The sequence below is a fragment of the Pundamilia nyererei genome, unplaced genomic scaffold, assembly GCF_000239375.1.
Source record: "Pundamilia nyererei isolate P.nyererei 1_Seehausen unplaced genomic scaffold, PunNye1.0 scaffold00200, whole genome shotgun sequence".
NCBI lineage: Eukaryota > Metazoa > Chordata > Actinopteri > Cichliformes > Cichlidae > Pundamilia > Pundamilia nyererei.
Window position 1 is genome coordinate 63204 of NW_005187601.1, and position 26354 is coordinate 89557.

The following is a 26354-nucleotide window of genomic DNA, read 5'->3' on the forward strand; positions in this document are numbered from 1 at the left end:
AGAGGTTTTTGATCTTTATTAACCGTTTCTTTTTGTAACCTACAAATAAATAGTTTTGAATGTTTCATCCTATCGCCCCACGTTTTTACCATGGGAAGGGCGCACACACGGGGTGATCGAAATTACACTTTGATGCATGAGAGAGGAAAAAAAAAACCAATTTCCAAAACTTGTTGAACGTAAAGTCTGCCCTGAACACACGAGACAAGATGGGATACGAACAAGCGCGGTGAATCTTCACGCTTCAAGTTCACTGTATTTAACTGCATTGTACATGGCAGTGAAATTTAGAGAGAATTCCTCGCCTCGAGTTAAATACTCGAGGATCAGTTTTCTATTTAAACCTGAATATGTGAACTTAAAAGATACAAGCTTTCCAAAAATCAAAGCACTGAGGGTAAATCAAGGCAGACTCCAGGTTCAACAAGCAAAAACAAGTGAAACACAGCTGAAGGTGGCAGAGTGGAGATGCATAGTCAATACAGTATTATAGTTTTGAGCTGGGACAGCATATTCTGTCTGCAGTGCCTATTGGAGTTGGATTTAACCCTCATAATTCCCAGTATTGGGAAGTTTGTTATAGGGAATGATGGATTTACTGCTGCACAATCTGTTTCAAACACAGCATGTAACCATAGCAACTTGCACATCAAAAATGTGATGCTTCCATGTTTCACGCAGACAGAAACGCAGAATTCCTCTCAAAGAGTTGAAAATCAGTCAGTGCTTTACGAAGAAAACAAACTGTGGACAAGAGCCACAGTAAGTGAGCAGCACTGTTTGCGATTGTTGTTCAAATAACACTAAAATATATACTGCCTCTTTTTTAAATCTCACAATAAGACAAAAACTAGCATGACAATATTTGATTATATGAATGGAAATAAACAACTTCTGCAAAGGAATAAAATAAAGCAGAATGAACTCTGGCATCATTTTGAAAATCTAAGACCAAAGTATTCCAAACAGTAAATTACAACAAAACTCTGGTTTAGAAAAGAATACAACCTGTGACGCTCGGCTTTGCTCATGGAAACTTAAAGAGTCTGCTAGTGAGAATGAGAGAAGAAAACACTGTCTCAAATAATGGAGGACAGACGTGACGGACATTTCTTTTCCCATGCAATACTTTCTGCTGTCCATGTCTCGTCCCATCTTCTCCGTCCAAATGCACGTGTCAGTCAAGAGGCTGTCTGGCTCCACACAGGTGTTAGTCCACCGGTCGATGCTGCTCAGTAGGAGCCGTAGCGGTCCTGAGGAGGGAATAAACACAAAAACAAGGAGAAGTATGAGCAAACTTAAGGATTCAAGTGAAATAAAGCAGCTGTCTCGTGGACCAGTCTCACCTGGATCGTGTTCATGACACCATTGGCGAGGACAGCCATCTTTCCCGCAACGGTCTTGACTCCCTGTTTGAACTGAGCGATGTCCGAGCCAGAGGGAAGCACGCTGTCAAAGCCTGAGGCTCTTCCTGAGAGGAGCAGAGAAGTCTAATCAGACGGGACTTTTCCACACATCCAAATCAGTCAGGGTGGTTTCACACGGCAGTGATTCTGCTGAAAACACCGTAGGCCACGTCACCTCTACATGCAGCAATCCGTGGCTCAAGTTAGAAATCCCACTCTTGTTATTCACTAACTTTTTGGAGGTCATCATATATCATTTTTACCACTCAGCCTGAGGCAGCATCACAGTAACTTGAAAATGAGGTGAGCCAAGACTTGAATTCACACCACAGGTGCATCCACCGAAAATCAGTGACCTTGACGTCAGAGGTCAAGCTTTCTGAAGAACGAATTTGTACCAAATGTGCATCTACGAGGAGGCTGAGCATAAAGCATAAAGGATAATATCTCATAGCAAGGTATCAGCCTTGATCTAATCAACATTACTGCCAAACACACGTATCGCATTTGCCAATGAGGTAGTTGTACCTTCCCCAAAGGTGTAGGATACAGACCCTGTCTGCAGATTTAACACAATAATCCAGTGTCAGTGGGGTTTGAGACTGTCGAGTCCATATGTGATATTTTGATTTGATTTCTCCCATATAGTGGCTCCCTGTTAAATCCAGATTAAAATCTGAATCCCATAAATAATAAATAAATAATTACATAGTACCATATCACCCTATTAGAGCACTTCGCTCTCGCTCTGCAGGCCTACTTGTTGTTCCAGAGTATTTAAAAGTAGAATGGGAGGCAGAGCCTTCAGTTTTCAGGCCCCTCTTCTGTGGAACCAGCTTCCAGTTTGGATTCAGGAGACAGACACTATCTCTACTTTCAAGATCAGGCTTCAAACTTTCCTTTTTGCTAAAGCATATAGTTAGGGCTGGACCAGCTGACCCTGAATCCTCCCTTAGTTATGCTGCAATAGGTGCAGGCTGCTGAGGGATTCCCATGAACCACTAAGTGTTTCTTTGCTTTCTATGAGAGTACACACCACTCTGCATTGAATCATATTAGTTATTTCCCCTATTTTCACGTAGGGTAATATATAGTTTTGTAAACACAAGTTAGAAGAGGAAGCTCAAAAGTGCAGATGAGCGCTGAGGAGTAAATGAACTTTGACATTATAAGAACTGCTGGTTAACGTTTACCTTTGTGGTCACTGCCATCTCCAAACAGGTCAGCTGAACTGATGGAAGTGCTTCCAGACATGCTCTCCAGCCGCGTCTTTGCATCATACTGAGAGAAAGATGAAACAAAGGTCAACCATGAGGTAAGAACAGAACATAGTAAACAGATGACAGGTGACATGTTAATTACAAGCCTACAGAGGCCCTAGATTTGAACTGTTTTATAGTGAAATGAAGACGAGAAGGTTCTCACCTCAGCACTACTCTCCCGACCAAAGAACATGTCTGAGGAGATGGCCTTTGCATTGGCAAACTTCTGCCTGGCCTCACTTGACTCGGAAACTGAAGCTGAGACGTCGGCTTTTCTTCTGCTGGGGAGTCTGAGTTTAAGCATTGAGAACGTGCGTCAGAGCTGAGAGCTTTAGACAGAAGCTAAAGGACATGTATGTATTTGGCAAGTGAATATGTGTGTACCGCTCTCCAGTTGGTTGGATACTAGAGATGGTGACCTCCTCCTTGGGGTCATCTTTCTCCAGTGCCCAGGAGGTGGTGAAAGAGGCAGTTCCTCCTTCAGTATCCCAACGGGATCCAAAACTGTCTCCCACTGTAAATGGGTTGTCTTTGTATCTAAGATGCAAAACACAGTGGGTTATTAAGGGAGTGCACTCAGTTCTCTCTATGTTCTGTGGTAGATAATGAATCCATGATACATAAGTGGGTTCTGTGCGTACTTTGGAGGTCCAGAGGTGAAACCAGGCTCATCAAACATTTCCAGTTTGGAGCGAGAAGAGGACTTTGCTCCCACGGGCGTTTCCTGCTCGATGACCTGCATCTCTGACATCACTGAATGTGACACGGCACTGCAACAGGAAATAAATGCTCACATTTACAGACCTAACAAACAATTGGCATTCCTCTATTCTGCGTTCGCTTCCTGTGTTATGAGCAAAAACTATTATCAAGGTTCAAATTCAATTCAAGAACTTTCAAGGTCCATTTTCAAGCTTTTCCAGCACATTACCAAACAAAAGGCTGCCTTATGTGCATATACTGTATAATCTTAAACACACATTTCACTTAAACATTAAGATGTGCAAATATGAACTAATCAACTTGTTAGTGATATTCATCTCCTGCTGAAAAAAAAAACAAGAAAACTGCACCAAACATCACAAAAGAATCCACATTAAGGCCAAATTAAGTCTCAGGGCACATAGTTGTTTCAAATAACGTTCAGATTTTTCACATAACAAGCAGCGAGGATTTTGTCCCTCATCATTTCCTCTGGAAGCACTTTATAAGGTGGTCTTTCACATGAACATTTTCAAGTGGTAATCCTTCGCTCTTATCTGCTGCTATAAGCTACACTATATTGCATTTTTCTTGCATCCTGTGTGTCGAGAATCTTCAGCTAAATTCTGAAACTGAAATGAAAAATGTGTTTACCTCCTGTTGCCGAAACCCATGCCCAGTCTCTCAGCCTGCTCCTTTTTCTTGCCTTGCAGATTCTGGAGCTTCTTTTCTTCCATCTTTCTGTCAATTTCCAGCTCTTTGTAGGCCAAACGCATCGAGGCAACACTGCAGAACAGAATTTTAAACATTAGATTTTTTTTTTTTTATTGGGAAAAACGTACAAAAGAGCCATCTTAAACATTCATTCGACTTAATTTTTATTACATGCTTTTCTTATTTTGCCTTTCACTGTGGTGGATGAGCATAAAACAAGGCCAAAGTTTTAAATAACGAGTATGCAGCGTGCTGTGAACACTGATTCAGTTTGTTTTTCCATTTACTGCTGGCTGTGTGTGACTCAAGCAAAGCTACTTTATTAAGGTAAAACATAGAGGTGTGTGGCTGGAAAGAATAAAACGGCTTAGCATTAAAAAAATAGATGAATGAAAATAAGAGAGTATTCTTTCTCTTATTCTTACATGGATTCCTCGGCTTGTTTCTGAGCCTCCACGGCCTGCTCCTCCCTCAGCTTCTCAGCCACTTGTGCCTGCTTCTCCACCTCTGAGAAACTCTTATTGCTCACCTTCTGGGCACCGAGACCTTTCTTTGCACCGAGCTGCATCAGTAGGAAAACGTGGTTAAAGTGCGTCCTCAGCTTTAAGCTGATAACTCACAGAAGAGGGAATGTGAAGGAAAATTCATGATACTAACTTTTTGTCATGTTAGGAAATAAATAATCCTGAGCTTTTTTCAGCAGCTTCATGTGGTAGAGAAACAATGAAATATTTGTGGTTTGACTCACCCCTTTTTTAGCTGCCATGGGCTTCTTTTTCCCAATGATAGAAGGTTTGAGATCTGTAACACATGGGACAATGTCTTTTTAAAACACATTTACAACATCATTTTATCTCTCGAGATATTTTCACTCATGACTTCCGAACAATGTTGGAATAATCAGGGCAGGACACTGTCCGAGTTCCCCTGGAAAAATTCCTTTGTTTAGTTTTAGAACGGCGTTTCCCACACAAACAGGAGGAACATCCAGTTATATTTGGAGTTCATTTTTAATTTTATCCTTCTGCGTCTCAGACATTAACAACAATAATTTACTCAGTGGACAATCCCCTCAGCTGTTTCAAAGTCCAGCTAGCTCTGATCCTTCCCACTGGAGACAGTCGCTCTTGTACTCCTCTACAGGTCGGATGCAAACTGCCACTGACTAGAACTCACAGCAGGTCACAGAGAACTGGTGCCAGTACTCTGAGCTCACCGATGCTTCAAACTGAATGGAGACTACAATCACCAGCTGCAGTCCAACATGGTGCAGCTGGAGCTGTGAGCTTCTCTCACCCCAACCGGTCGCAGTAGATGGCCCCGCCCCTCCCTGAGTCTGGTTCTGCTGGAGGTTTCTTCCTGTTAAAAGGGAGTTTTTCCTTCCCACTGTCGCCAAAGTGCTGCTCATAGGGGGTCATATGATTGTTTGGTTTTTTTCTTTGCATGTATTATTGTAGGGTCTACCTTACAATACAAAGCGCCTTGAGGCGACTGTTGTTGTGATTCGTAGCTGTATAAATAAAACAAATTGAAACTGACTTCTCACATTTAGCTCCATCAGACAATCTGCAGAGTTCAGGGCTCATTATGCACGAAAACAGCTTCATCTGGCGCCAAAGCAGAGGTTAAAAAAGCTCATTAGCTCTGGAAAAACAACCTACATTTGGTGAAAGATGCTTCTGCAGTGAAACAGCATTCATAATTGCTAAATCACAAATTTAAGAAATCAGTGCAGCAAAAGCGTTCTGCTCAGTTAAAGGCACCGCACCACAGCACTTAGACCTCAGGTTCACAAAACCAGCTTTTTTTGCATTCCAGCAAGAACATCGTGTTCAGTAATGCCAATGTTAGTCAGCCACTTTGCCCTCAGCAGAGTTACACATCCTGGTAACAATTTCAGAGTGACAGGCAGCAACTATCATTACAGACATTTAGGAAACTCTTTACTTTTCAGTCACATTACGGTGGTGACACAGACAATCTCAACAGCTTGGCAAAGTACGTAGTCGTTTTGCACAGTGTAGTAACTTTGAATTAAGTTTCACTCAATGACAATAAAGAGCTTTATGCTTGTCAAAGAGTATCTTGTTGAACAGCTGTACAAATAAGACCAGTGAGCTGATACTGTTTACATGACAGAGTAGGAGAAACAGGAGGTGACTGAGGAGATGTTAATAAAAGCAACAAAACCATGCGCCTGAGCTAGAAAGCAGCTGGTGCAAACTACACCCACACGTATCACCTTGAGGTGTCCATCCTTCACGTGATGACAAACGCATGGAGTCCTCTAAAGAGCAGGACAAACCAGTCAGCACAAACCAGTCAGCACAGTCATAATGCTCATGTTCCAGATTACATTACACTACCCGTGGTGGATATGCACACTCGATAGAAGCATTACAGAAGTGATAAGTCAAATCAGGAGAAAAATGAATTCATTAAAATTCAGGAACTCTTAATATGCAGTTCAACAAAAGCAAGATTCCCATAAGAGCCACATACTGTTTCTGACATACGCTACTTAATATAAATACTAGTTTGTACTCGCAAACTCGATTCTTGGTAACAAGAGTACTAACTAATATATTAGATAAAATGTTTCATGTTCTCAATGATTTTAAAGACTTCACAACATCACTTTACTAGAGCAGGAGGCTCAGCTTTCACGTGGAACCTGCTCCATGTTTGGAGGCCCACAGCCTCTCTGCTTATAAAACTTGCTTTCTGATAAAGCTCATAGTAAGTGTTGCCCCTGGTGACCCTCAACCTTCCCCACATTATGCAGCTGTAGGCTCAGGCGGTTTTGTACCTTACATAAGGCACATTAATGATGGTTTTGTTGTCAAAAGAAATAAAACTGAGTTGAACTGAAGTGGAGAATGACCCACTATGTAAATGTGCATGTACTTCTATTGCACGATTCTACTTTGAGGAACACTGATTCATCCATTCAGACCTAATGATACTGTGCTTTATTAAAGGTGAACTACCACACACACACTAATACTCTGACAGATGCATCAGGAGGTATTTAAAGTTGAATATCTCGCCCAGGGACACTTGTGCATGTCGACTAGAAGAACCTGGGATTCCTCCCACTGTAGCGCCCAACCAGCCTCACAGTACGACAGAAATATTCTAATCATTATGAATGAATGTGAATAATATGACTCGAAAGTGGGACAGTCTTCACGGGAACACACAGACAAAAGGATGTATGGATACAAAAGTATAAACACAGTCCAAGCAGAGTAAGGGAAGTATCTATACACAGAAACATAAATGGCAACACAAAGAAAAACTACAGATAACAGCTGTGCAGTTACAGAAGAACAGAGGCTCTGTGAAGCTAATGCACTCACCAATGGCAGCTTTGGGTGATGTGCTCAAACCATCAATGCTGGGTCCTTCCTCTGGCTCTAAAAAGATAAAAGCAAACCAAGGTTGAAGCAACAAAAGAATTTTTCAGACATACTTTTGCATTTTTCTTAGTATTTATTTGCTGCATTCAAAACAGGATCAATGTGAAAATAAACAGTCATGCGAAAAAGGACGTTTACCCCCTTTCCATTTTAAGGCTTTAATATCAGGACATCAATAAAAAGTATACTGTGTATAATGTGGTGTTGTTCATGTGAGGTTGTGTTGACTTCATTTTATAACTTTTTATTTATTTTATTAACAAAAACTAAGCCAAAATGCAGAAGCACTGTGATTCCCACTGGTTTCAAAGGCATCAGCAGTTCCAGGTAAGATGACTAATCACTAACCAGGACGTGTCTTTTAATGAAGTAATAGCTCTTTGAAATAAACAAAGTAAAGACCTGTAACGACTCGTTCATCCCATCACCTTTTCACACATTAGATTTAGTCACAGCATTTAGAGCTGCAAGTCTGCGTGTCTGCACGGTAGCAAGCACACCAAACACAATGAACCTGGCAATGCAACGCTGACAACTAAGATTCATTTTACTTACGGGCGTCATCCTGGCCTTTAGCAGCTGTGTTCGTCAGCTGCTGGGTGAGAGTGGCTCCGTTCTGCTCTGGCTCAGAGGATGGTGCAACGTTCCAGTCATTAATAGGCTGAAAAATAAATGCCATTAAATTTAAAGAACGGATGCAACTTAAGCCTGTAACTTTAAATCTATACGTCTTTCACTCAGGAGATTTAAACTATACACAAATCATTTGTGGCTCACTGTTTAATCAGAAACACTTAAAATCTGACCAACAACAACAACATATATTTTATAAGCTGACTGTAATGATGAACTGTAATAACCCCACGTGGCAGTTATAAACCAGTCTTGAGAAGACTAGTCTTATTAACTAGTCTTGAAACTAGTGACACTCTCAACACTTTAGTTACTCAAATGCTTTTGAGTAACTAAACACACACACACACAATCAGCCTTATATACCTAAAGCAGCATTTCCTATAGATTCATAATGGGGAAGGAGATGATATGCTCACCTGTACATTTACATACACACACGAGCTTTTTCTCCAAATGAGGCACAAAAGCTTATAATAATTTTAATCATTATAATAATTTCAATAACTAAATTTCAAAAACAATTCTGTCACAGATACAAAGCTTGGTGACTCTTAAGTTTCGTACGTTTGACATACGGTGAACACGACACGTGAAACAAACGCAAACGGAGAATAAGTCTCTAAACTAGCGGGGCTTGTGGAAACACAGACCCAACAGTGGAATTTATAGTAAGTATTATTTTAGGAGGAGACGGGGTGCATACAGACACAGCAAGTTTCTCTTCTGTAACAAATAACTAAACACTAACTAAACGTCTAGACTAACTAGAAAAGTCTCGGAAAGCAGCTGCAGATGGAAGTTCTTTCTCTGATCTGCAGTTTTCCACCTGATGCACGTTCAGACTTTAAATAAGCACCAGAGCAGAAAAAGAACTGCCTCAGAACTGCAGGCCACTGGAGCTGCAGCACTCTGCTGCAGAAGCAGATAACGAGCACCACCACAGCAGTGACATGGCCAGTGAGCCAGAGAGTAGTGAAACACTGAAAGCTGGAAAGGGCCAAGGTTAGCTGGTTAGAAATGACTTAACTACAACTAAGAGAGGAATGGAGGCCACTGTTCTGTGCACTGTAAAAGAAATGCTAAAATGAGTTGCTAATTAAACCTGGAATGTCTGCGTGAGGAACACTAAAATATTGTAGACGTGATTAAACAACATGCTGTGACATTAAAAGCACCAGAAACAAAAACAAACCTGGGTGTGTTCATCAAAAAAGTCTGTTTCTTTCTTGTCAGAAGCTGCAGGCGTGCCTCCTGCAGACGAGTCAATCCAAAGCTGCAACAGCAAAAAGGAAAACTTGTGTTGTAAATTCAAAAGCTTTTCATATTTTTTGAAGTAGAGTAGATCCTGAATTAATGGTGGTTTTGTTTATAAAACAAAAGGATGGTCATTGGTTCAATCCATGGCTACTTGAGTCTGCATGTCAGAGTAATTGGGAAAGCCACTGAATCAGATGTTAGACAAGGTATATCAATGATCTGGTGAATGAAGCTTGTAGTACTTTCAGTGCTCGGTTACAGTAAAAGTCCATTTATCATGTACTTTGAACTAGAACTGCCACATGGCTCAAACACTAATAATCCTTTTATCACTCTTATCACTGAGCCTCAATGTACCAACAACTCATTAAACTAGGAGCACGCAAGCCTGCGCAGAAATAATAACATCTGCAGTGACGGAAACATTTCCTAAACGTTTTCCCTTCATTGATACTCACGTCTGTGCCATATTTAGACAATGCAGCATTTGCTAGCTGTCGAATCTTCTCTCTGTACATCTGGGCAGCACGACTGTTATACTTGGCATTGGTGTCGTTTGTGGAGCAGCCATGCTGGCGGAAGAATGCCGTCTTCAGATTTAAAAAACAGAAATGACATTTCAGAAGAAATAGAAACCACAGACGTAACAGAAAGCCACACTTCACAAAACATGGCTCATTTAGGTAAAAGACAACAATCGTTTTGTTTTTTTATTTGAGAAAAACCTCATTACACTTGGTACTCAGGTTCAGACTTACCGCATTGGCGTTACCTCCAACCTGCATACACCTAAGTTGAAACCAGTTCCAGTTGGAGTCTAACTCAGTGGATCTGCGGAGGAAAGGGGGACAATGTGGAATGGACAGATTTACTAACAGTCTTTCCCAGAACAAAACCCTCCTTCTGTGTTAAAATATCATAAACCGACACATTTTTAGATCAGCTACAAAGCTGAGGTACAATGAAGTTTACCTGATGAAACTGAGATGCACTCCCAGTGAGCGGTGGATGCCAGAGCAGTCGATGCACAAGAAGACACCATATGGAATACTTGCCCAACTGGGGTTTTTGGCAGCACAGTCAAAACATACCTATGCAGACAGAACATCGGCATTTTAATGAAACATTTCTGCCTCGACCAACCCAAGTGGTCACAGTCCATTACATTTTCCTGCTGCTAATCGTGCAATATGAGCAAGAGAAGCAACATCATCACCAGATAATAATGTTGCCAGTCAGTTATATTTAAACAGCTCGTTTCAACATTCCTGAAGACTTTCTCATTGAATTTACTGTCACAGAAAAGCAGCAATGACATAGTTTAACATGGAGCTGCTGAGTGTTTACACACTGTGAAGAGCCAAGAGGTGGAGCATTTTTCAGACTGAAAGTGAAATAATGTTAAATATTGTATTAATTACTATTAATCGATTATTAATATTAATTAATGTCTCTACACCATCATATTGTCTGTTTTCAGCAGCACAAAACTTTGCCTCCTATTAATGTCAGAATAGCTTCCAACAACACAGAATAAAGGTAACATTTTCATGCCAATTTTATTTATTATTTTGTTGTTTGTAATGTTGCATGCACTTCCTTAGAGATGTAACTATAAATTGCATTGATCAGCCCAAAATGCCTGTGATTGGCCTGTTCAGTATAGTCAAGTCCAGCAGTGCATTTCCAATTTTTCAAATTGACTATAAAAGAATGGATCAACTCCAAAAGAGCTGAAAATCACCAAACCTGCAGACCTCTTTTAGGGTTGGGAGATGGAACCTAGAATTTCTAATAATGACTTCTTCAAATGTTGATGGCATTTAATCACAATATTACTGAACTAAAAGGGTTCTCCACCCAAAAAACACAACAACTCCTGTGTTCATTACGTCCCTGCATGTCATTCTTTCTTGTCTATAGCTTAAAAGGTTTTGAATGAATTCTAATAAAATTTTGTAGGTGTGTACACTCTGGCATTATTATCACTTTGAGCTTCAGATCGATTTATTGACTTTCAAGGAGATGTCAGAGTTCTAAAATGACACGATATTCTTGCTGGTAATGTGAAGTAACATGTATTCAGAAAGAATTACATAAAAACTATTACTACATTACTACTGCAGTAAGGGCATTACTGCAAAACTCCTGTGGTGACTAAAATCTTAACTAAAATTAAAAAAGCAAAAAATAAATAACTTCAAAACTCGACTTTGTGCTTTGCATTGAAAAAACATACAATATATACAGTTGTTAAAATGAGAGAGAACTTCAGGTTGGCTTCATTTACTACGTCCAGCTTTTATAATGGGATAAAATGCTGATGCTTGGACTTTCCAACACCACGTTTCATAATACTTCTGAGAAGTGCGTTTCAAAACATCCACGTCACGCACATGGCTGCCTGAGGTGTGTTTCACCCATTTCGACAGAGCTTTTGTGTTGCTTCTAGGCAGGCAACGTGCCAGGAAGCACAATTTCTACAAAGCACAGTCATTAATGAATGAATGTTTTTGACATTACTGCTTCCATTTCTACTACTACTATAAGCACATGTATACAAGAAAACGATACCGATCTCTCATTACTATCTTTGCTGTGGATTGTAAAGACCGATATAGATGATCAATTTACTTAGAAAATTGTACTGCACAGTATAATTGAAGAAATGATATTCAAATGATTACTGTCATATAGAGAGAGTCGCAGTGTACTGTTCATTCATTAAATGATGTCAATGAAAAACACATGCTTTCAATGAAAAAATAAAAACGCAGACATTTACAGCTCTGACTGTAATCTATTATACATTTTTTTCTGCCTTTAAAGAAAACGTTATTATCAAGTGACTTCATCTTCACTCTAACCTGTTACACACTTGCTGCACACACTGTTACATACCTGTTCATACTGCACTGCTAATATGAAAACTAACAGAGTAGTTAAAAGAAATCAAACGAAATCTCATAAACTTGCAGGGTCATATAGCCCAAACGCCTGACTCGGAGTAAGTAAAACATCATTCCTGTGTAAAAATAAATAAATAATATTGCTTATGTATTTCCGTCACTTACTTTGAACGCTTAATGACTTTACAGTATCGTCTTTTATAATCTAATTTTAAACTATACTGTCACTCTGTAAACCGTTAGCTAGAACACCTACCGAACAAATGACTGTAAAACCGAAGTTCTGACTGACAAACGTTATGGAGCGCCAACACATCAGACTCTGCTAGCACTAACAGATACTTATCAATGAAATGAGTCAAATTTCACGGCTTTCAAAGCAAACCTAACGACCACTACTAAATGAGTCCCCAATATCGGACATATCGAAAGTTTAGTCTATTTAGTTCAAAGATTCTCCCATAATTTTCCCGACGTGGCACAGCGGAACAAGTTAGCTTCCTTAGCTTACACATACGTGGCCTTTATGTTAGACTACTTTACCGGTAGGCTAGTAGTCATTAGCTTTTGCTAGCTGTCTTACCGTGTAGCCGGGCCTTGCTAGGTGCTAGAACACGACTAGCTTCCCAGGTAATTTCTCCTGTCCAAAGCTAATCATGGACTGCCAGTATAAAAAAGCCTCACAAAGTAATACACAAGCAATGATGGTGAGTATTCGGTTACCTTGTTGGTAGGAACAGATCTTAATCTTTTGAAAATGGTAAGGATTTCGGTCTTATTTGGTTCCGTAGCCATCTTGACACTGACGATTTCTATAAGCTGACGTCACTACGGCAACTAGTGTGGCCCAAAACCCAAAAAGGTAAAAAGTCATCCGTGGTTCACCGACTTTAAAATAAAACAAATCGATTAATCATCACATTTTTAAAAAACATTTTCATTCGCACAGCATAATCAGCATTATGTTCATAATAGAATCAGTACATACCCTTGGAAAAAATGCATACAGTCAAACATGTCTTTTAATGTAAACAAAACAAAACAAAACAAAAAAGTTAGAAGAAAAGGCTTCTATAAACATCCTCAAGGAACAAAATAAACATCAGAAGAAACTGTCATATGTAATGATGACTGACAAAGTAGATCGACCTGTATATATCCAATCCTATCTTTTACTATCTATCTATGCATATGTATATAGATAGATTGGTCATCATCACATCACACAATATGCAATCATAAAAATCAGCACAGTGCAAAATAAATGACTTGACTTGATCATTTTGACCAGTGGGTCAAATACAGATTGTGTCTTCATCATTCTAGCATATAAAATCATTTTCACATAATACAACCACATAAAACATTTCTGATGGTCTGATGAGATCAGGTTATTCTTGTTAGCTCATTCCCCGCCTCTTCTGTCCCAGGGATTGAAACTGGCTGAACAAGATTTTGCACATACAGATTCTTTCAGACATCATGGAGGCAGGTGTATTTCTCCTGCTGCTGTTCCCATTGTTGGGGATTGGGTCGACTCTCAGCTTTTATGGAGACAGCATTAGTTTCATGGCTCCGGAGAAGGAAATGGATGGGACATTTAAGGTAATACAACATAAGTATATATGCTGAAACTTTCACTATATTCTTTTAATATTGAGATTTATCATGATATTGAAAGATGGGCAATATGGATCACAACACAGATTAGTTTACACTGAGTGTAATAATGCATATTTTTAAAGTAGTGGCATTTGCAAAAAGATCCTTTAAAAAAAAAAAGAAATTAAATAACCATACAGCTAGTTCTGAAGAAACTAATTGGAATGCAAAACACTTGCATACAATCCAAACTCTTGTGATGAAGAAAATAGTTAACACTTTCATGCATGTTGTACAGTAATTTCAAAGCTTTTCAATATTTTTGTGAGTAAAAACTTCAGAAATCCCAAATGGTGGATAGTAATGAAAATGTGCCATCTCTGTATCTGTTAAAAGAAATATACAAGAAATGTGGGTTCATTTGTCTTTGTTTTCTGTCAGTTCTTGTGTTTGGACACATTCATTTTTCTAGTTAGGGTTCTGTGATGTCACCATGTCTAATTAAACGCAATCTAAGACAGGACAGGAGGAAGACCAACATATAGAGTGTGAAACAGTTAAAAACAGAAGAAATGAGGTTTTACATTTTTGTTTTTAATTAGGAATTTTATTAGTTTATCAAGCAACACAGAGCTGAAAACATGGAGGAAATGCATTTACTTTCCTTCTCCTTTTTGTTTATTAAGAAGTGATAAAACGAGATATCTAAAATCCCCTGACTAAAACCTTTGACTCTGAAATGAAGCAACAGTTTTAAACCTGGTTTTATCTGATGTTTACATTTCTGTTCTGAAAACTACAGAAATCTGGTCCTTTCAAAATACAACTATAGAATAGCTTTCACAGATGTTATAGTTTCTACATTTATAAGCATGCAAGAAGCAACAACGACTTGGGGAACAGGGGTTAGGGAGTTGTTGTTATTTATGATTTCAGCCCCACAAAAGTTGGTTTGAAATCATGAAGGAAATTGTTCAAAAACTTGGGGGAAAACTGTATTGACTTGAATATGCAAACAATGCAGATTTTTACAATGTGCACAGAAAATGTTTTGTTTTTTTTAAACCCTCTAGGTGACCTTTTATCACCGGCAGAATGGCAAAAGTAACTGTCAGGATCAGTCATCTTTCTCATGTGATAGTGGCGTATGTACAGGCTTTAACGAGTCGAGCGTCCTGCAAACAGACCAGGACAGCACAGGCCAAGGCCGCTGGTGCCAGTCTGAAGGACACACAACAGCAACCATCCTGACTAATAATGCCTCCTTGTCTCTGAGGTAAGTCCAGGGCACAATAACACAGCTTATCTGATTTATCGTTTGCTAGTTACTCTGGCGTATCTCACAGACTGAATTGAAGATTGTATTTAACAAGCATGATCTAGTACAACTTAAAAATGAAGAAGTTGAGAAAAGTCAGCCCACTTGCAGTGGGATCCGTAGTAAGTGGACTCGTACTGAGGACTGGCCGATACATCCTGAATTGTTACCCTATTATTTATTCTATAGGCTGATCAGAATTGATCTTTACTTTGAAAAACGATCTCTAATAACAAAGGCTTAAAATGAAAGTACACATCACACCCTGCATTTCCCACAGCACAGTATCTGTCAGTGTTGATTTGAGAAGTGATATTCATCTTCTCATTCCACCACGCTGGCTGACTGCCACGCTTGCTGGGACACTTGAATAGAACACAAGTTTGGCATTTGGAATATTTTTGTTGGTATGACAGCCCAGCCTTTTATGAGAAACGTCTGTGTGTGAACAAATAAAAGAACAAAAAGGGAGTTAGCTGTAGGATCAGAATGGTAAAGGGATTAGTATAGTGCCTTTCTATTCTCACACACACACATTTAGATGTTGCTTTTAACGATACTTAAGCACATGTACGCTCACTCACACTACGACGAATGCATCGAGGGCAGCTTCGGGTTCAGAATCCTGCCCAAGGACACTTCAACACATGGACAGAAGCAGCTGGGGATCAAGCCACTGACCTTCTGATTGGTAGACGACCTGCTCTGCTACCTGATACACAGCTGCTCCATATCAGCTCCTCATATTTTGGAAACACCAACAAATCAGGAATAAATGCAAGTTTGTCTTGTAGTGATATCTTCACCAAAATACTCTCTTATCAAAGATGCATATAAAATCCAGACCAGAGTTTTTTCACTTCTCAGATGGCAGCCATTGTTGGTTCAAGTGCCGAGTATAATTACGAGCAATGAAATGTTTCACCTCCTTTTCAGGGACTCTGGCTGCTGCTGGGTGTCTAATGTTGAAGGGAAAACCCAGTGGACAACATATGCTGAGCTGGACCTGGGAACTCGATCTGATACGCACACTGTCAACAGCTGTCCCGTAACAACAACAGTGTCTTCTTTGCGGTACATGCCATTTTTCTTATTTGATTCAACATAAAATCGTGAATCTGGAAATCTTACGTAAACATCACTCGATGATTAGTTGTTAAATTACTGTAATATGTACCAATATGATGCTTGTTCTTGCAGGGTGCCTCAAAACTGTTTTTCGAGGATTCGTATTCTGGCACATGATCCAGATGGAGATGAAGTGAAATGTCGCTTTGCTACACCTGGTCCCACAAACTTCGCTCTAGACGAGGTAATCCAGACCAAACGGGGGCTCTAATGACCTTCAATGTGGTCATCTGATGTAGCAATCATTATAGCATTGTAATCCACTAATTTTAGGCACAGCATTTTGATATATTAATCAAAATGTTGGTTTCATCAGGCCCAAACACATATTTTCTCCTGTTGCATCCATTGTTGCGTATGGATGTGAGAATGATCAAATTCTCGCAAAGAATAAAGTGAATGCCTGAGTGTATATGGCTCGCACTGTGGAAGACCTTTTTAAATGGCCAGTAAGACGAGATGAGTGCTGTTATGAAAAACAGACAATTACCATCAAATGTTATGCAGCTGTTAACCCTTCTGGGTGTCAATTAGTGTCTGGCACCAGGACACTGGCACCAGGACTCTGGCACCAGGACACTGGCACCAGGACACTGGCACCAGGACACTGGCACCAGGACTCTGGCACCAGGACTCTGGCACCAGGACACTGGCAGCAGAGTCTCTGGGTCCTGTTGTATTATCACCGTTTGTTCTTTGTCACAGTGCAAAATGTACAAAAATGTACTTGTACATAGTGCATTTCTAATCAGTGAGCTACAGTGATTAGGTCAGGGCTATTTATAAAGGTAACATACTTAATGGACGCAAGGTTTCCCATTGCATTCATCAAGATGAGCAATAATTTATCTTTCAGTGGTTTTAATGCCTTGATTGATCAGTATGTTCTGCATGTTGACAATATAGTTGATGTAATAGATACAAATTTATAATAAACCCTTTAAAAAAATCAAATAATTTAACCAACTATCTCCGTTAAGCTCATCTTGTAATCTCATTACAATTATTTGCATTTGCTTACTTGCAAAGAGAGAGAGAAATCTTTTTTTTTAGACTTTAAAAATGTGTAAAAGAAGATTATTGTTATGCTTTAAGCATAAGATCAGCTCTAATAGTATGCCTTTGGATTTATTAGAAGCATGTGTTTATGCACTGATAATCTGAAGGACCTAAGGGGTGAATCACATATAAGTTAGCAGAGGTAGAATAGAACTTGTGCCGACTAGGCAAGTGATAAAAGAAAAGAAACAAAACTGACCAAATACAAAACAGATGACTACTTTGAAGTACTCGAATGATGGTAGGACAAGGGCACACAGGAGATCAGGTGATGCAGCAAACACGAGTGACTAGGGGTTGGACCAGATGAAACAGAAGAAATGAAACCAAAAGCAAAACGGTGACATAGTAACTATGTTTGGAATCCCGTCTGTTCCAAACTGATGTGTTTAATAAGCTCTGAGAAAACAGCACCTCTGTCATGTCCATTTGTTATTCGTGTCCCTTTAGACTACATGCATACTGACAAGTACAGGTGACATTGAGACTGGAATGCACGTGTTTGAGTTGATGTTAGAAGACTTCTCCACCAACAACATCACTTTGACCTACTCAGATGGAACATCGGTGTTTCGTGAGGCCTCTGGCATGAACTCACCTCCTCTCTGCAAAGTAAAGCTGCAGTTCTCAATTGAGGGTAAGTGATTCATAAAAGTACATGGTCAGTGCGACACAAACATAATACACGTCTCACCCCAAAAATACTGAATATATATATAAACACAAGAGGAATATCATAAACAAAGTCATAAATATCACAAAAACTCCACAAGGTCATGTGAAAAAGGTATTTTAAAACATTACCATTAAAACTTTATATGGTTTGGTGATTATAAAAACCAAAAAAATAATGACTCAATACAATGAGTCCCAGCCTCCCCTCGAATCATCTTTTATTTGTGTTATAAGAGTTTCTCACATGGTGTAACTTGTATATTGTATTCGGATCTTTCAGTTGAAAACAGCAACAAGTCTACTTATCATTTAACCCTGTTTATTAAATGTACTAAATAGTCTAAGAATATAAGAGTATACAGTTGAATATAAAATAGTATAATAGTTTAATAAATATTCAACCCAAGTGAAATTTAAGTTCAGTATTTGGATACATTTGTTTACTTTAGCTTCCAAAGTTGCTTCTAATGAACCTATCGCTTTAAAACCTGAAGCATGAAATAACTGCCAGAAATCTTTAAGTTTTTGATAATGAAGTGTTTGTTGAATCTTTAGACAAAATATATAAAATTTTAATCTCCACATATATGAGTTTTAATTTGTATCACATTTGCTACATAAGCCATATTTTTGCAATTTAGTGCTTAAAAACGTGCCATGCAATTTAAAGTAGAAGTAAAAAAACCAAATCACGCTGATGATGTAAAAGTCTCCAAAACACGTATCAAATATGACACGCTGGGCTTTAAAGGGTTACATTTAAATAAACAAAGAAATTACCTATTTTTTTTTCTTAAGTTACACTTTGTCTCTGAAAAGCTCAAATATGTTTCCTTTACGTTGGTGCTGACACAAGCAAGAGTCATTAATATCAGCAAAGCAAGGTTAACTGACTGGATAATTTATGACTTAACTGGCAGCTTGAAGACTGTCTCACGTTTTATTCTGATGTGGTGACTGACCAACCAACTCTAACTCAGAGAGGCCATTGTATGGCTGCACAATACCAGAAACTGTCAAGTCTCATAGAAACAAAACGTACATTCTTTCTGCCTTGTTTGTGTTTTAGTTCTCCTGCCAATACCAAACTGTGAAGCCGGTCATGTGCAGCCCATATTCTTGTACAGAACCCCTTCACACGGTGATATTCTTCATGCCACTGTGGGCCAGACATTCCAGCTTAATGCTGAAGCTGAAGCTCGCCATGCCAGGTGTTTACTTACTGAAATTATTAATTATGGCACTAGCCTTCCCCAAACAAACACCCTGTAATGTTGATATAATACTCAGAGAATTTCTGTGGATTTTGTGTGTGTGTGTGTGTGTGTGTAATGTTTATTCCTTTCCCTAAAGCATCCACGACTTCCAGGTCAGTGGCCCCCAGAACATGACCAAAGTGTTCAAAGACGATGTGCTCGGAAAAGCAGAAGTCACTCTCAGCTGGACACCACAGCTCAGTGACCTGTACAGATATGTCCCAGTCTGCTTCACTGCAGAGACAAATGACACGTGAGTGCCTTTATATAAAATCAAGCATTTTAAAACAATAAAGATTATTCACAAGTGGAAAAAAAAAGGTAGACAGACGCCAATCTTCTCAGGAATACATGTAAATGTCCAAGGAAAATCATCCCAAAGCCAGACAATTCTCAGAGTGAAAAATTATAGCTTGCTTGGAAGGACTGGCAACACAGCTGCAAAGTTGTGAATAAGCCATACAACTTCTGGAGCAGTGTTGTTTAGACAGATGACACTAAAGTGGAGATTTGCTGAAACCCAAACACAGCATATTAGCAAAAGTGCCTCAGAACCATCAAGCACAGTGGCGAGAGCTGATGATTGAAGATGGTTTTGTAGCCACAGGACCTGGGCACCTTGCAGTCTTAGTCAACCATGAACTCCTTTGTATGTTAAAGTGTCCCAGAGTCAAATCTGACAATCAAAGCTTGGTGAAAACTGAGTGAAACAACACAATGATCCCAAGCACAGTGCCAAGACTACAGCAGAATGGCTGAAAAAGAAAGAATCGTAGCTCGGACCACTACTCCATTGAAGTGCTGTGGTGGGACCTTACGGTTTTTCTTGATTGCTTTGACACACTCACAGCAGGAAAGTCCTTGTCACCACTTTGATGCAGCACATTTCCTCGTACACATTGTCACACACTGCTGTTGTTTCCACACATATTTTACTACCATGTTGATGCCCTTCTCACTTGAATCTACAACTCATCAAAACAGTCACAACTCTAGATCGGTCACTACTTCCCTGAAAGAGTAGTAATCTGGCCATTCTGCAGCTCACTGGATATTTTCTCATTTCAGACCTACAAACCCTAGAGATTGTTGTGCGTTAGCACATCGTACATCAACAATGTCTGAAAACTCACACCGGTCCGTCTGTTATCAGCAGCCATGCCATGTTCAGTCATCCTTCAGCAGACTGTCTTCACCACGTCTACATGTATAAATGCTTTGAGTTCCTGTTGATGTGAAAAGTTGATTAGATATTTGGATCACTATAATGAGCAGTCTTCAAGTCAACATTACATTTAAGCTTGCTCTTTCCATATTTTCACTTAAATATCTTCTTTCTTTTTTGTCATTAAGCCAATCAGAGATGAGGTGTGTTGTTGTCTTGGTGACCCAAGCATCTACCACACAAGGTTAGTAAACACCTGCTCTCTCTCTTGACAAATGAGCAGTGCGTGTAATAACTAAGTGCCATGGCAACAGCACAAACACTGCTGGCCATTTGTTCACTTGTGGTTCTATTTTGCTTCCCACGAAACCTCTTAAAGTGACAGTACTCTCTCTTAAAACAAAACCTAAACAACTTTTAAAACAGTGTTTTTCTTCTGTTTATGTCTATTACATAAGTAAATGAATTGTTTGTTTGCATTTTCTTATTCAACCTGATTTCCAAAAGATTTGGCATACTGTAAAATAAGATCATTTTGAGTGAATAAAGTTGGGACAGGGCAATATTTACGTCTGTGTAGAATTTCCTCCTTTTTTAACAGTCCCAAAGATCAGTTGTTAGGAGTGTTGTCCCAGTCTTCTCTGATATATGATTCTAACTGCACGACAGACCCAAGTCTCATTTGTTGTGTGTTTCACTTCCTGTTATAACAAATGTATTTAGTTGGTAACTGCAGGCAGGCCAGTTCAGTACACAAACTCTTCTGCTATGAAAGCATTGCCGTTGTAATATATACAGGATGCATCATAACCTCTGTGTTGTTCAAATATATATGACCTTACCTGGAAAACATGTAATCTGTGTGGGAGCGTGTGCTGGTCTAAAACCTGTTTTTAATGTAATATTACCCCGAGGGCTTAGAGATCACAATCTTCCAATATCTCAGCAACAATCTGAGTTTTCTCCAGATCCTTTTCATCTTTTAATATTATGTACTGTAAATAATAACAAATTTGGCCCGCAGCCTAATTACATTTGGCCCGCGAAGCCATACCAAATGACTATCAGAGCTGGCCTGCTGGTATCATACAGCTAATATATATATTGTTTAGTATTAAGCTTTGCTTGTTCCATATTCAGTTTTTCAGCAAAACGTGTTTGAGTCCATAAGAAGAGATTCATTCTTGCATCTGGAGGAATAAATATATTTCAATAAATATTAACGTTAGCCCGCGACTTTGTTCCAGTTTTGAATTTTGGCCCACTGTGTGTTTGAGTTTGACACCCCTGCTCTAACAGTTTCAAAATATTCCTCTAGCTATTATTTTTGTTGCCCTGTCTCTACTTTTTGCTGCCATCAAATTCAGTATCAGCTAATATTTGTCCTAAAATAGTAAAGTGGATCAGTTTAAACATGTAACATATTTTCAATGTGATTTTTTTTTTTGGATTTGCAAATCACTCCCTTTTGTTTTCAGTTTCCAGGTTACACAGCACCTAGGCTTTTTTTAAATTGTAAATCGAGGTTATAAATATGCTGAATAAAATGTTTCATTTCTTAGATTCTTTTAAATAATGTAATTAAATGCGTTTTACAAGTGTAAGGTAAACGTTAAACACAGGTTGATTGAGATGTAAATGCATACATGTTGGATATTTTAGATTTTGGTTTCAGTCCAGTATAATTTAGTGGTTTTCTGCTAGTTCTCTTCACAAACTGACATAAATGAACCCAAAGATATTTCCTGTACAAGTTTGTTTTAGTTTGATTTCAATATTATCTTTCTTATGTTTCAGTTTTATTATCTAATTAATATTGTTATTTTGCAGGTTTTTTCACATTTATTTGTAGCTTTTAATTTCATTATAACATTGACTCTTATAACTAAGTAAAATCACATTTGTTTCTTTGCGGTTTTCTTTTTTCCTTTGTTTTCTTCTTTTATAATAGATTTTTATTTATTTTTTTAATGATTTTGAATATGAATATGTAGTAATCGTATGATAAAATACTTTATTCCTAATAGGTAGCTAATATAGATTGTGCTGTTTACAGGCAAGGCCACTGTTCATTGCTCAGCCAATAAGATGACAGTAGCCCTTGATAAAGCTTCCATGCCTGGCATTGACGAGAACTTTCTCAAGCTGAGTGACCCTTCATGCTCGCTCACCTCCAACAGCACTCACATCATGGGTGCAATGTCCTTCAGCACTTGTGGGACAAAAATTGAGGTTTGGAGAAACATTTACATTTCTTTGTAGATAAAAATGTTTTTTTCATTAATGAAAAGCAAAATTTGAGTTTGTAAAATAAGCCAGTTACTGTACGTCACAACGAGAAGAATATTGCGGCTCGATACACTGAACAGAACAACATCACGACCGTTGTTCATTATCCTCACGGCAACTAATTGCTTTTCCTTTGTTTGTCTTAAATACAGGATAAAGGTGATTATATCATTTTCAAGAATGCGATCAACTCCTTTGAGCTGGCTAACGAGGTTATAACTCGAAGGAAGACGGTTAAAATCGGTTTCTCATGCCAGTTTCCCAAAGCCATCAGCATCTCCAATTACTACAATCTCCACAACGCTGACTATATTTTCACCGAGTCCAACTTCGGAAGCTTTGGCTACACTTTTGAAATTTTCCACAACAGCAGCTTTACAAACAGAGTGGAGGCTAGTGCCTATCCAGTACAAGTCAAGCTGCTGGAGACTATTTTTATGGGCATCCAAGCTAGTTCAGAATTACCAAACGTGATGTTGTTTGTTGAGTCATGCAAAGCCACTCCTGATAACAACCCTGAAAACAGCCTTTCGTACTACATCATCAGGAATGGGTAAGTGCTGATGCAAGAAAAGTGCTGTAAAATTTTAAAAAATGCTTGAAATTCCTTACAACTAAATTGTCGATAATATTTTCACAGGAGTGTATTTTAGCTACATTAAATAGCAATACTAATTACTACAACTTACAACTATTAAATGTCATCTTCCATTTACATTGCTTCATACGATTGACCTAAACCTTCTTTCAGGTGTGTAGAAGACGAGACAGTAACAATTTACCCATCTAATAAAACTGCATTCAACTTCGGACTTCAAGCCTTTAAATTTACTGGAAACTATGACCAGGTAACTTTAGATAGCACCAAATACAAACCTCTAACCTTTACAAAAATATTACTCACAGTTATATACTGAAGAGTATATGCATAACAAAGAAAATCCTGATATCACTGCTTTCCTGCTGTTTTGTATCCAATTGCCAAGTGTGAAAAAGCTTGAAAAATTATTTTGGTACAGAATCAGCAACATTTTTAAACTTTGACTAATAACTATATACAGACATAACAAAGTTACCACTGACAAGTGAAGTGAACAACACCGGTATCACTTCATGCCATCTGTTCGTAAGGAGGAGACATTTGGGAGCAAATGAACATTTTGCCTTCAAGTGTAAGGATTTGAGCGAGTTAGAGAAGGGCCAAATTGTGATGGCTAGAACATTTCCAAAATTGCAGTAATTATCGGGTTATTGGTTTGATTAAACAGACAAAAGTCAAAAGTGCATGGCAGTTTGTTGAGTATTGGGGATCTGATCAGTCAGGGTGCCCATGCTAAACCCCGTCCATCACTGAAAGTGCCAAGAATGGGCACGGAGCAATGGAAGAAGGTGGCCTGGACTGATGAACGACACGTTCACATCATGTGGATGGCCGGGTGCCTGTGCGTCACCTACCTGGGGAACACCTGGCACCAGAATGCAGTATGGGAAGAAGTCAAGGCAGAGGCAGTGTGATGCGACAGACAACATTATGCTCGGAAACCTCGGGTTCAGTGAGACTGATTAGACAGTTGAATGAGTGATGAAAACTTTCCGTACAGGTCAGTTCTGCTTTGGCAGCGAAAGGGGGTCCAAGACAGTATTAGGGAGGTGGTCATAATATTACGCCTGATCAGTGTACATGCAGTTACCTGGAAGCATTTCAAGATGGGTAACTGGTGGTTAGACAAGTGCTTGTTATTCCAAAGCCTTTACTCTTCCACATTACAGGTGTACATCACGTGCTCTGTAATCCTGTGTGAGCCTGAGAGTCCCTTTTCCAGATGTGCCCAGGGATGTCTGAAGGATCCATCACGCAGACGTAGGCGAGGCCTGAGCGGGGAGACGGGTAGACACTACATTACCCAGGGCCCTCTGCAGTTTGTTGGGCAGCCTTTTCCTGATACAGCAGAGAACAGTCAGGATGTTCTGATGGAAAGGAGCGGCACGCTTCCAGAAGGTTAATCCAAAATGTATCAATCTACCTGTTTGATTGCCTCTCTGCCTCCTTACTTGCTTGCCAGCTTGTCCAACTATCCATGTATTGATGTCTTTCAGTGAGTCCTCCACCAGCTTCTCCAGGCACAAAATCAAGTGAGGAAGGTTGGGAAATGAGGAAGATCTTCAGCTCCAACATCTCCACCGCAGTCTTTGCCAGCGCCTTCTTAGTGTCAGTGGTGCTGTTGGGCATTATGGCTCGTTACTACAGGAAGAACGGAAGAGCAGAAGACCGCAAAGTTCTCATAGCTTCAGAATGGGAGAACTAAACCCAGTATTTACTCACAATTGTGTTTGTCTCACTTTCACATGATCACTTTCTTCAAAGTCTGTCTTAAAACAAAATTGCATCAAAAGCTGCTAAACAACCCTTAAAAACATATTTTCATCTGAAGAGATGGCAGACACCAGTCCTGCCAAAATACTCTCAAATACTGATAGCTATTATGAAGCTTTGAAGTTGTAAGTAGTCAAATATTTAAGTGAGTATCTTCTACTGTTATTCTTTATGTGATCTTTGATGGGATAATAACATGAATGGGTAAAAACGAATTTAGCAGATGCTCGTTTGATTTGAACTGCACTGTTAATATTTTTTGTGTGTGGACAGGTAGTAGAGTCAGAATTCATTTTGGATGAAGGCTTCACTAGGCGGCAGCAGCAGAGCCTTTCTACAATTGGTCCATGACGGTGGGACTTTAAGACAGACTTGCTTAATTAACTCTTTTTATTAAGGTGATTAGTCTATATGTGGTGTCGTGGTCGTCTAGTCCTCTAGACAAAATGATTAGTTCTGATAGGGGTTGCATGTTAACACATCTAATACCTGTGCACTCACCAAAAAGCACAGGCTTTAAAGTAATGTCAAGAACAATTTATGACAATTCACGACCTTCAGTTCAAAGCTCGTCTCAAAAGATTAGTTAGAACTTCAAAGCAACATTGTATTCAAAACTGGTTTTGCCAGATTTTTCATGCCATCATAGCATCAACTTTCTGGAAATGTTCCGCTTTCTGATTCTCAACAAAAGCTGCCGGCTTCTCGGCCAGAAAGTGTCTTTTAGCAACTAGTTTATGTACTTTATAGGAGCTTTGTTCTGTTTGTTTTCTTTTGCTTTTACAAAACATTATTGTTTAAGAACCGATAGTGGTTTCGGCTAATATTTTGTTTAAAATACTAAGAGCTAAAAGCCTGCATGTTGAAAAATTCCCCTAACACTCCACTAGATTTGGTTCTCTTTAATTTAGACATACGTTTTCATAACTTTAAACAAAGAGTGAGATTAGCTGCAGATCCTGTGTTAGTGGTGGCGGCGAGATTGGGGATTGTTTTGGCGTACATAAAAGAAATGGCCATCCTTCAAAGACAACACATTAATGTCTGTAATGTCTGAAAGTGTAATAATATGTAATTCTGTCATTTAATGGGATTTATTGGCAATAAATGGAATACACTAGATTTAAATTCTACTTGAAATTGAAATCACATAATAAACACAATACTGGGTGTGTATGCA

The 26354-nt window shown here is 39.1% G+C and overlaps 2 protein-coding genes across 3 annotated transcripts; one reads left to right on the top strand and one right to left on the bottom strand.

Annotated features, from left to right (window-relative positions):
- arfgap2 (ADP-ribosylation factor GTPase activating protein 2) lies at positions 1–13152 on the bottom strand. Of its 2 annotated transcripts, XM_005747574.1 has the most exons (17): positions 13032–13152; positions 10372–10490; positions 10158–10230; positions 9858–9989; positions 9335–9415; positions 8062–8167; positions 7447–7503; positions 6327–6371; positions 4833–4885; positions 4510–4646; positions 4025–4156; positions 3310–3438; positions 3053–3205; positions 2832–2958; positions 2600–2687; positions 1347–1471; positions 1–1253 (listed from the first exon to the last, which is right to left on the bottom strand). In XM_005747574.1, the coding sequence occupies exons 1-17, from the start codon at positions 13101–13103 to the stop codon at positions 1233–1235; spliced, it is 1650 nt and encodes a 549-aa protein (XP_005747631.1). In that variant the 5' UTR covers positions 13104–13152; the 3' UTR covers positions 1–1232. The 2 variants fall into 2 exon arrangements, with proteins under 2 accessions (XP_005747631.1, XP_005747632.1); XM_005747575.1 differs by lacking the exon at positions 6327–6371.
- On the top strand, positions 12379–26354 carry LOC102213511 (deleted in malignant brain tumors 1 protein-like). Its single transcript, XM_005747605.2, has 14 exons — positions 12379–12406; positions 13739–13913; positions 14984–15186; positions 16165–16302; positions 16429–16540; positions 17866–18052; positions 19160–19301; positions 19444–19599; positions 20700–20755; positions 22568–22743; positions 22953–23353; positions 23552–23648; positions 24571–24799; positions 24898–26354. The coding sequence occupies exons 2-14, from the start codon at positions 13791–13793 to the stop codon at positions 25104–25106; spliced, it is 2229 nt and encodes a 742-aa protein (XP_005747662.1). The 5' UTR covers positions 12379–12406; positions 13739–13790; the 3' UTR covers positions 25107–26354.